The sequence below is a fragment of the Sebastes fasciatus genome, chromosome 18 (genome assembly GCF_043250625.1).
Source record: "Sebastes fasciatus isolate fSebFas1 chromosome 18, fSebFas1.pri, whole genome shotgun sequence".
NCBI classification, from domain to species: domain Eukaryota; kingdom Metazoa; phylum Chordata; class Actinopteri; order Perciformes; family Sebastidae; genus Sebastes; species Sebastes fasciatus.
In genome coordinates, this window is record NC_133812.1 from 18820189 (window position 1) to 18832377 (window position 12189).

At 39.3% G+C, this 12189-nt stretch overlaps 1 protein-coding gene across 9 annotated transcripts in view; it reads right to left on the reverse strand.

The window, feature by feature from the left end:
* The window catches only part of otofa (otoferlin a), a 90979-nt gene that overhangs the window by 35879 nt on the left and 42911 nt on the right, over window positions 1–12189 (reverse strand). For all 9 annotated transcript variants that reach the window (XM_074615731.1, XM_074615733.1, XM_074615730.1 and 6 more), the window contains exon 6: window positions 463–536. In XM_074615731.1, coding sequence (XP_074471832.1) covers window positions 463–536 — 74 coding nt within the window. The remainder of the gene's footprint in view (window positions 1–462; window positions 537–12189) is intronic.

Genomic DNA, 12189 nt, shown 5'->3' on the forward strand with positions numbered 1-12189 from the left:
ATCTGAGAAGCCTTCATTAGAAGCCCTTTGGAAAAGGGCAGACACTCTCAAAACATTTTTGGCAGCGATTGGATGAACTTGAATCCAAACTTGAATCTGTCAATCAAACTCTTGGCGATACTAGTCAGGAGAAGAGTGAAAACTTTTTTTCCATCAAGAAAAGCCTTAACTTTCAATGAAGAAATATTCTCCAGTTCTGATATAACTGATGCTATTGCAGCATCTACCCTAACCTCTTCTGGAGCCACCATTGTCGTTTAACGAACAGTCGCCTCTCCTCAGTCTACATTTACTAGATAATTAAGAACAACTTGAGGAACGGGCTTCAACATGTATTTTCCCTCCAGCTAACTTGCAAGATGTGAAAAAAAATAGTGAAATAACAAAATCAACAAATTAACAAGTTAAATAATTCATTTGGGGTTAAACGGGCCTTGTCTTGTGTCTCGAGTGTTGCTTTACCTCCTTTCTTGTGATCGTCCTTCGAGCTCTTGATCTTGCCGAGCTTCATGGCTGAGAAAACTCCCTTCCCTGCTCTGGTGGAGGAGATAGAATAAGCAGATGGGAGCAGAAAGGAGAGGAAAGTTATACCAGGAGAGTGACATTTTTTCATTCTTGTCCAGTGGGAAACCTCCAAATCTGAAAAAAGTGAAGCCAATGCTGAAGTGCCTTAAACTTGCATTCTTTCTACTAGCCAGCAGGGGGCGACTCCTCTGGTTGCAAAAGGAAGTCAGATTGTATAGAAGTCTATGAGAAAATGACCCTACTTCTCATTTGATTTATTACCTCAGTAAACATTGTAAACATGAGTTTATGGTCTCAATCTCTAGTTTCAAGTCTTCTTCAATACAGCATGATGTTCATTTAGTAAACTATGGTCCCATTTAGAGTCAAATAGACCATAAAGCAGGGTATGCTTTATGGCGTGGCTACCTTGTGATTGACAGGTCGCTACCACGGTGTTGTCTGGTCTGGAAGTCTTTCACAGTGTGTTTTCAGTTAATAAAAGTTAATTGTAACATTTTGGTTGTCTAAAAACATCTTATTCAGCATTTGGTTGTACTTAGCTCCACCCTCTCATTTCACTTCTGGTTGCAAAAAAACAAGATGGCGATGGCCAAAAGGCAGAAAACGTCAGTCCACAAACATGAAAACTTGGAAAAACTCTCGCAAATCTTGCTGCCCGACAACCAATCCTAACTTTAAACATTCAAGGTCAATGCTTCACCTTAACTATCTCACGAGAGTTTCACAATTTGCGATTTACCTTCTAGACACGACCCAAACCAATAGGTGACGTCACGGTGACTACGCCCACTTCTTATATACAGTCTATGATCTTGTCTCATTAGGATCACTCTTCATCAGTGGACTCAGACCCACAGGAGAAACTGATGAGTACTGACCTTGACTAGAGCAGAAAACCCCACGGCCCACTTGTGGACATAATCAAAATGCAACCCAACACCATAATGTATATCATGGACATCTTTGTAACTCTGCTAGACATTTAATTCCAGTGGATTTAATCCCCCTCCCCCTCTGCTCCCTGCTCCCCCACCACCAATTCTCCAATCACAAAACAAGAGTATCCAGTGTCTCCACATTGATATTATCGGGTTCACATGTCACCACAACGACAAAGAGCTTGTGATGTCATCAGCGGGACGACAAATGAGGTGCCTTAATAATTAAAAATGAGTGTGACCGTCCAATTTGCTGCGGATATGGATACATGTCAGGAAATTAATGAATAGGAAGGTTTTCCTTTTGGTTCCTCAAGCATTCAGAGTCGAGTGTATCAGAGTTCAATATCTGCTTTGATCTTTCCCCCGTTATTCTAGAGGCAACCTTCAAACTCATTTCATGGAATATGGTCAACTGGATGGTTTTACATCTCATTTGATGGATTTGTGACTGAGTGCCACGAGTGATTTAAAAGTAAAAGCCTGGAGGCCAGTGAATGGGAATAAAAAGAAAGACAGAGGAGTAAAGGTGAAACGCTTTCACCAGTGAAATCAAATCAAGGCCAGTCACACTTGAATATGTGCTCTTGGATTTTCAGCCTGTGTCATGTCTACAGTATAAAGCAAGTATAAAGGTTTGACCTGTGTATTTCCAGCTTATGTGCAAGTGTATTGAATTATCAGTGTATGCATGAAAAACACCTTGGAAAATACCTTTGAATGTAACATCTGTTAATTGTAACTGAAACGCTGAAACAATCAGATAATTACGTTTTAAAAAGACAATTTAAAAAGTCACGTTGGACTAATAAACTAATTGGAAAAACAATTTATTGATAATTAAATTATTGTGAGCTGCAGCCATGGTTAATGGCAAAAATCAGATGTTCCAGTAATCCACCTCCTTGTCTCAGTCAATCTATGATTCAACAATAAGCTACCAAAATAAAACACACAATGTGTAAAAAAATGTGTTTCATACATACCACATGAAAGACACCACTGATCCTACTCAACTCCACAGAGGAGGTGAGATCACCGTAAATCTGCCCCAACAAAATTCCTCCCCGAGCTTCCTTTTATTCTGAACTATATTTCCATATTCTTCACCTGCCAGGTGCAGACCCTCCAGACCAGCCAGGCAAGATAACAGTTGGCCAGATGAGTGGAGGATGCAAGAGAGAGGAGGGGAGGGAGAGAGAAAGAGGTGGAGGTACATGGCTGGAGATACAGAGAGAGGAGGAGGAAGAGGGGAAGGATGGAGTGGGTTGGGCTCTGTACACCAACAAAGAACAGAAGTGCGTCTGGAGGGCCTCCAGAGTTCATAACAAACTGACATTAACGTCATGTAATGCTGTACTTTAACACCGAGAAGAGAAAACAGTGATGAGGTTTGGTCAACTAATTAAAAAAAATGTGAATCTTAGTGGCACCAACTCTGGGAATATGCAAGATTAACCAAGATTAACCAAGATTAACTTTAAATCAGATAAACTGGTGAAAAAACACCTTTAATAACAAAGAGAAAATGATAATATCTTCCTCTGCTGCATCTACACACACAAAAACATTTTGTACTACTTTACCTGTGAGGAAATTGTAATGAACATTCCTTGGAGGGTTGCCTTAAATTTAGCAGTACAACTACATGCCTGACACCGACTCTAACTTTATCCACACATAATTATAACCTTCATCTTAAATGTAACACCTTGTTTTAGGGCCTAAAACAAGTACTCAACCTTGAAGGAAACAAATTATTGAGAACTATACCTTCAATGTGGACAGATTATTGTTCCCGCAACATGATTAATACAAGTTCATTCCACTCATAGATATAGAATAGGAGTAGAACGGACATTACCATTCAAATCAACATAACAGGATGGTCAGAGCGACGACCATTTTTGTGTGTACCATTGCAACCGTTGTAGCGGGATAACCTAACTCCCAGATAAAATGACTTGTCATGGACTCACTCATGCCGGCGTGATGTGTGCGTGTAGTCCCGCCATGCCGGCGGTCCATTTCACAAGTAAGTATTGTACAAAAGAAAGTATGAATTGGCCTTAACAGATGTCAATTTGGCTCTGTGACTACCTCCGCTGCCGGCTTGGCGGCAAAGCAACACACTTTACGGCCCCACTGACGTGTATTGTCACCATAACAACTAACAATAATCGCCTTTTTTTGTGTACTAGTCAAATTACCACGGCAAACAGTTCAATGACCGTTCTACTCCTATTCTATTTCTATGGTTGCACAACTTTTGCTCTCAGCACATCTGAGTTACTTTAGAGAGTTCAAGAAAAACTTTGACTTGTAATAAAGTTGAACAATACAAAGGTATAAAGCCAAATCAGCAACAATCTGCAGCTGTCTTGACCAGAAAAACTAATTTCATGCGTTTGATATGGAGTCTTCTGAGTCAAAATCACAAATTTTCTACACCAAACTCTCCTTCCTAAAAGGTTTTTGACACTAAAACAATGTCATGTTGCTGCCTTTTGCCTCTGAGAGAGATTAACCACACAAGGTCACAGTAAAATGTCAGGAAACGTAAACGTAGGTTGTCATATGAGCAGTTATAGGCAGAAGATCATGAAGTCATAGCAGGTAAAGACAGTTATCTGCCAGCAGTGAGGAATGCATTTTCTGCACAATAACAGTGATTTTCAACCAAAAAGAGAGAGAGGAGACTCAAGAAAATTCTAGGAAAAAAAAAAAATGTACCCATCAAATATTTTACTCACTTGTCTTTCGCTCCCTTCACTCTCTTTTCCTTTCCTTTGCGGAGTTAAGAGTGAATACAAGGACAAACATCAGACGTCGGAGTTTAAAATGTGATGTACTTTGAACATTTTTTTGTTTTTTTTAAGAAGTCGTCCCTCAGTGCTGATTTAATGGCAAAAAGTAACCTTCAAAGATGTCAGTGAGAAGGCAAAGAAAGTTCACAAGTGCGGTTTCCAATTAGAGAAATGGAAATATGGAAATTCACACTTAAGAAGTTTGTAGGTAAAAGCCACAAAATGTCAAAAAAATACAGAGAAAAGTCAAACTAGTTGAGAGGTTGAAGTAGCGCTTTAGAAGTAAAGGACGTTATACTTATTATTTTCTCTTTCCTTCTTTTTGTTTGATCTGAAATAAAAACCATAAACGCATCAGTGACTATAAAGCAAACTGCAACAGCCAATCTGCACATCAACCAAACACAAACAAACACCTTGCATGAGACGTGGAACTCAGTCAAGCTTTGCACTGAAGATATGGAGATAATAGGCTCACTATTGTATGTAAAGCCAGCTATTGCATATTTAAAACGCAGAGAACTCATAAGCAACATATGGACATATGTGCTTAAAGCTGTTAATGATCTGTACTGTATGACTGGGGGTTGGCTATGTGAGAATCAATAATACATGAGAGCATGAATGAATTGCCTCATTACACGTGTAAATTGCAGCGAAGATGAATTATCTAAATGATGCAGATAAACTCGCAAGGTTATTCGGCAGTACCTGGCAGCTTGATTTCCATCTCCTCCATAAAACACGGGTTTCCAACTGTGCATGAAACATTTTCCCCACAGTTATGAAATCATCTTTAATGTGCATATTAAGCAGCGGGGTAAGGAGCTGAGGACGGGTGAGTTGATTGCAGTTTAATTCCAGAGACTGGCTTTGAGCTTGCTGCAAGCAGATGGTCAAACATGGACATCTGTATGTGTAAATAAGTGATGGATATGCATCTAGCCTGGTAGCCACATCATTTAAATAGAAATAAAGGGAGAATAAGAGGGGTGGTTGCCAATGAACAACTAATTAATTTCCTTTTTAGAAAAAAATACATTTTTATTCCTTAAATTGCATCATTAAACAAAGCTTTGATGTGAACTAGGGCTGTTAATCGATTCAAATAGTTAATCCTGATTAATCACAAATTAATCGCAGATTTTTTTATATGTTCCAAATGTACTTTAAAGGGAGATTTGTCAAGTATTTAATACTCTTATCAACATGGGAGTGGACAAATATGCTTGCTTTATGCAAATGTATGTATATATTTAGTATTGGAAATCATTTAACAACACAAAACAAGGACAAATATTGTCCGGAAACCCTCACAGATACTGCATTTAGCATAATAAATATGCTCAAATCAAAACATGGCAAACTGCAGCCCAACAGGCAACAACAGCTGTCAGTGTGTCAGTGTGCTGACTTGACTATGACCTGCCCCAAACTGCATGTGATTATCATAAAGTGGGCATGTCTGTAAAGGGGAGACTCGTGGGTACCCATAGAACCAATTTACATAGTAAGATTAAAAGTAATGATTAAGTTGACTAAAATGGATTTTTTCAATGACTGAAACTGGACTTTAACGTTTTGAGTTGTCGTCGACTAAAACTATGAAGGATAAAAATGACTAAAATGTGACTTAAACTAGTAAAACTAAGACTTAATCTAAAGACAGAAGAGTTACTTTGAATTACATGCTCAATGTTGTCTAACTGTTAAAATGTGTTTAAAAATTTGCTTGTGTTTTATTGTGTTTTGTCCAGTATGTGTTTTCATAAGTGTGGAAGATAAGAAATAACCCGCCAGCGATCAATAATTCATTGACATATACTGTCTGTGCGTTCTGCTCTGGGGGCTCTGCTGAATGGAGCTCAGTGAGACGCTGTAGCCTACACACACCTGTTCTTTCTCTCGCACAGACATAGATTGGATGCACACATTCGGGTGCTTACAGTATCCCCTAGACTGCATCCAGACAAAGATCGGCTCGACCTGATAACACAGTTAGCGGTTGAAAACTCTCACTAAACCAGAACTCTTTGTCCTGCAACCTTATCGAATGCTCTGCAGGCCTTTCTCTCTCTCTCTCTCTCTCTCTCTCTCTCAACACTTTCTTTCCTTGGCAGGTTTCATCCTCTGCTGCTCAGGACATCAAGTTTTTCCAACTTTGCACTTTGGCTGTTGTGAGATCTCTACTTCTACGTGACAACAACAGATAAGAAAATGGATCATCAACATTACTTATCTCTGTTATATTGGCATCTCTCCTCCAGTGCTTTTGTGTAGCCGCTTCATTTGCCAACTAGAAAGTTAATTGATAAAGTAATTGATATTCTTTGCCTGTGATCTTGCAAATGTTTGCTCATAACTTTACCCTCATTAGTGTCACATAGTTAGAAGCTAATGCAAGTTTAATGCCCCTCACACCATTAAAAAAAAGATTGCTTTGAGCCTTCATGGCCTGTATAGTGCAAACAAAACATTATCTGTGCATTTATCTTGAATAAATATAGCTCCACAATCATTTTGCAGTGTGTTTATGTGGATGACCATCTGTCTACATAATGCAGACTGAGGAAGAAAGAAAAAAGAAAAGAAGGATGGTGGAGGAAAATGAAGAGGAAGGAAGAAGTACAAGAATGTACATTACACAAACGCTTTTCCTACTCACTCCAAATCCCACTCTTGCAGTTTTTACTCTGTTATTGCATCAACCGGGCTGGAAATTACATTTTCCTTCAGACTACTTTGAAAGCATTCAGAGACAAAATGTTCCCTTTTTCTAGACATCCCTGGTGATGTCTACGGGATTTCCTTTTATGTAACCTTATAAATAATCAACTCTAATGAGATCCTAACTCCTATCTAGGACAAACACACAGGTGAGGCAGAAACTGGGATTTACCCCAAGAGGCACGTCTTCATGTCGTCATCGTCTGCTCCCACATCAGGGCTTGCAACAGAGACAGAGGAGCTTACACACTGTGTTCTAATTTATACACCGCACTATCACACAAGCTGAGAATGAGAGCCACTGCAAACCACAGCAAAACACAACAGCAGAGCTGACAAACACAGAGCAGTCCCTCGAGCGGATACAGCTACACGAGGAGGAACAAGGTATGTCAAAAAATCAAAAGACAACTGCGTCAACCAGCATCTGTGTCTGCAGAAGGAAACAAAGCAGGAGAACAGATGAACAACATATCCTTCAGATGATTCAAAACCTAGCATGCAGTTTACATCCATGTCTGTCCAAAATGTCATCACTTCATCATTTTATCCTATTAGACATTTCTGTGAAGTTGTCGTAATTAGCATATAAATTCTTGAGCAAAAATGTGTGCGGTCACAGTGACCTTTGACCACCAACATCTAATCAGTCCATCCTTAAAGCTGCAGTGGGTAGAAATGGAGCAAATATGATTAAAACAAGTTATTTTTATAAAACGGTCACTATATACTGACAATACTGCATGAGACAGGTAAATCTAAAAAAACTCCTGTGCCTCTGTGTCCTCTGCTACTCCTAATGGCATCTGCAAGATTTCACAGACCGGAGGGAAACAACCAATCTGAGCTGATCTGGAACCTGCCATCTCTGAGCAGCTGTCAATCAGTCGCGAACTCCGACCAAACAGTCAAACTAGGCAACGCTGATCAAATATGAACCAATATTCTGTTACTGTAATGCCTATTTCTCGCCTCAAATGTTTTCAGAAACATCTTGTAGTGTACTGTTTAGGTGTAAAATGAGAAAGTTTGTGATCCGGGCTTCCATGTTGAGATCAGTTGAGGAAATATCAAGCACCGCCCACCAGCCGGAGCTGAACAGTACACTACAATGTTTCTGAAAACATTTGAGGTGAGAAATAGGCATTACAGTAACAGAATATTGATTCATATTTGATCAGCGCTGCCTAGTTTGACCGTTTGATCAGCGATTGCGAGTGATTGACAGCTGCCTCCGTTGAATGAATAGCCAATAGGAACGCTCTCTCTCTCTGAAATGACCTGTGATTGGCTAAAGTCTCACGTCTCAGAACACTTGAATTACAATATGCTGAAAGGTTATTATGGAATTTTTGCCCAATGATGCCAAAAATATTCTGCCTACTGCAGGTTTAAGTCCAAGTCGACGTTTGTGCCAAATCCCTCAAGACAAACCTCAGATATAGCGTTCACAAGGATGGTACGGACGAACAAACGGACTCCCCGAAAACTTAATGCCTCTGGCCCCCGGCGCTGAGGCATAAAAATGAAGCTTTGATGTTTTTTTTATGCCACATAACACCATCTCTTCAACAGAAATGGACTCTGTAAAGCCTCATCTGAGATTGCAGTGTGTCAGCAATGTGTCGACTCGCAGAGCTGAAGATTTTACTTTTTGCTGACAAGGGCTTTCTGTACTGTACATCGGAAGCTGACAGCTATCCAAATATTAAAGGCACAAAATCTATATCCAAGATGAATATATCTATTCTGTATAAGAATGGCATGTCTCTGTATTAGCTGCCACATCTGAATGAAGTTATGAGTGTTTCCACGGGGAGTCGGTGCCGCAGTGAGCAGACCCACAGAGATAAAGACGAGTGACATAAAAGGCCTCGCCTGCACCTCAGCGCTGTGTGATATTATCAACATGTGACGCCAGAGAGGTCTTTGAAGACACAGCAGTTTACACTGACGGACAAATGAATCAGACACTTGGCAAAAAATCCTAATAAATAAATGAACACTTGTTCCAGTAAATGATCCGTTCAACAGAAGCTTTGCCCGGCTGAATTGTCTCCTTTGAGTGCCGATTTGATGTTATGCAAATGAATCATGCATATTAAAAGCGTCTGAATAAACACAATGACTATTTACAGCAGGATGTTTCAGTGAGGCAACGCCAAATAATTTATAAATTGTTTTTACAAGAAAAAGAAATGTGTTAAAGTATGATCACGCTCTAATGCGCGACCCCATTTCATCTCATTGTTTGTTTGTTTTTTTCCAGTATTTGATGTCCGCAGATCAAATGACAACTGGAGCCTTAAATCCATTCTCTTCATGTCTGGCACATGTGCTCGTCTATGCATGCACTATTCAGCAGATCTGCTTCACTGGCAGTAAAACCACCCAGAGGGTGATTTATTTATTAGGAATAACAAAACCCCTGCAAAGCCGACTCATTGTTGTATCGCAGATATACCAAAATGCTTCATGTGCACCGCCATAAATCATCCTGCAGGACCAGAGACGATGCAGAAAGGAGAGGTGTTAGCAGTGGGATGGTCAACGCCGGCTGCAATTTCACTCAATTAAGGGGACGAGGAGGAACCAATACGCCTTAACAAGCCACCTACACGCTCTTGAACTCATACTCATACAGTTATAATGAAATCCCACTGAAAATGGCAAAGAGCACAAACTCTCATGCAAGTAGGGATGCACCGATACCAATACCGGGCCGATACTGACTCAAATAGCTGGATCGGGTATCGGTGGCAATGGGGCCGATCTATTCAATTAAATTCTATTTATATATATATTATATTCATTACATACTGGAATTATAAATAAATAAAATAAAAAAATATTTATAAATATTTATAAAAAATAAAATAAAAGATTTTTTTTACCAAGTTGCTGGTGCACAATTTATTATTTTAATAATTAACAACAATTCAGTAAATTTATATCTATGTATTCATTTTAGAGCTGCAAAGATTAATCGATTAGTTATCAACTATTAAATTAATTTAATCAACTATTTTGATAATCGAATAATCGGTTTGAATAATTTTTTAAGAAATAAAAGTATAAAATTCTCTGATTCCAGCTTCTTAAATGTGAATATTTTCTGGTTTCTTTACTCCTCTATGACAGTAAACTGAATATCTTTGAGTTGTGGACAAAACAAAACATTTGAGGATGTCGTCTTGGGTTTTGGGAAACACTGATAGACATGTTTCATCATTTTCTGACATTTTATAGACCAAACAACTAATGGATTAATTGAGAAAATAATCAACAGATTAATCGAAAATGAAAAATAATCGTTAGCTGCAGCCCTACTTTATTTTAGCATTTTGTTTTACAAAGTTACGAAAAACAATATTTAAGTCCAGCCTGATGTTTCCTTACACATAAAAGAATGATCCCAGTCACTTGAGGCATACTGCTCATTAATAAGACGCTGGTATCGGACCGGTACTCTGTATCGGCAGATACCCAAAGCCCGGGTATCACTATCGGTATCTGTAAAGGGACTGAAAAAGTCGGATCGGTGCATCCCTACATTCAAGCAGCATGCATGACCTTTAGACTGCGGGTGATATAACAGAAATAGACAGCAGTGGGTGGAGCTCCTCGAGCCATGTAGATACAGTTCTTCTGTTTGTTCTTCCACTCTGCATTCATAAGTAATAATAATTAATAATAGAGGAGTTTGTGTTTGCATCTCTCTCAAGAGTTTTAGAAATATAACTCCTGCTCTCTCAAAGTTTGAAATCTCAGATAGACTTCTGGCAGCTGATGGCTATGCTTTTAGAAGTTTTGAGATTATAACAATACCTGGGAGGGACAAATAACTCTCTAAGACCTTGTCAGATGTATTTCTGATTGCATCTGCATGAAAGAGGAGGTAAAACAGACACACAAAACCACAAACTAAAAGGTGGGGAAATCAGGGAGACAGGCAGGATGTAGGGAATATACCTTGAGGCTAAACTGTTTATGACATCCTCCTCCTCCTCCTCCTCCCTAAAGCAACGAGAGACTCATCCCCGGTTATCATCTCCTGCACATTAACACTTCATTAACAGAATAAGAATAATTATAACCAGCCACAGTGTCAGAATTCGGGACACAATGAAACATCTTTAGATAGTTTTCATACTGAAAACTAAACGGAGCTGCTGGTAATTCAGGGTATAAAGGGGTTTGGATGAGAAGTGGCAAGGCTATTAAAATCTTTCCACAGACCCATCAGTCTGGCCAACACCGACCGGTGTGAAGGCGGATTAAAGGTGGATTTGTTGGCTAGGCTCAGAGTTACTTGGTATTTTTCTCAGCAACTCTCAACTTTTTTTCAGAGGAAACGAAAGCCCTACGGCGGCTCTTACAAAGTCTGACTGACAGCTCTGTGCAACCACGGCAACCGAATGACAGGTGCCCTCGTCACGCAGCAAGGTTTGTTCACCTGAAGAAAGGTGAGGAAATGTAATGTAATTTGATATGAATATAAGCTTTCTCCTCGTGAGTTTAGCGGCTACTTTCCTCCCACTTTTATTGAACTCTTTTACAGTATTTCTCCACAGCTGTGTTTTTTCTTTTTCCTAGATTATCAAATCCAAATACTGTATCTGTTATGTAACACCCGTGGGATGCACTAAAACTTAGATTAGTCAAATTTTCTTGTTTTCCTCAGGCTGCTTTGAGTCTCTCATCGGCAGACCCTGAATGCTTTTTAATTTTATGCTGTGAGACAATTTTGCCGTTCATGGTCAACAAACCGAAACAAAAGCCTGCACCCGACAATATTCAGCCTCACACATATACAATTTTTCACCCGCCCATTCAACATGCAGTATGATGATGGATTTAGTGGTCTGGCTGTGCAGATAGTCTCAGTAGAAATCGATACCACCCACAGATAATTTCACATGCTATTCAGCAAAAACACGACAAGCAAACCATAAAGGAAGACCTTTGCCTAACAGTTTTTCATAATAAATCTATATAGCCTTGTACAGCCTGGGGTTTCGTGTCTATTATTATGAACAAACATATGCAATGCATTCTGAACTGTATCAACAGATTATGCAACTTCAGCATGGTTGTAAATGACAAGCAAAGTTCACAACCGCACAGAACCAAACAAAATCCACTTATTATTTTTAACCCCACGAGTGCTGATGGGAAAATTGTTGTGA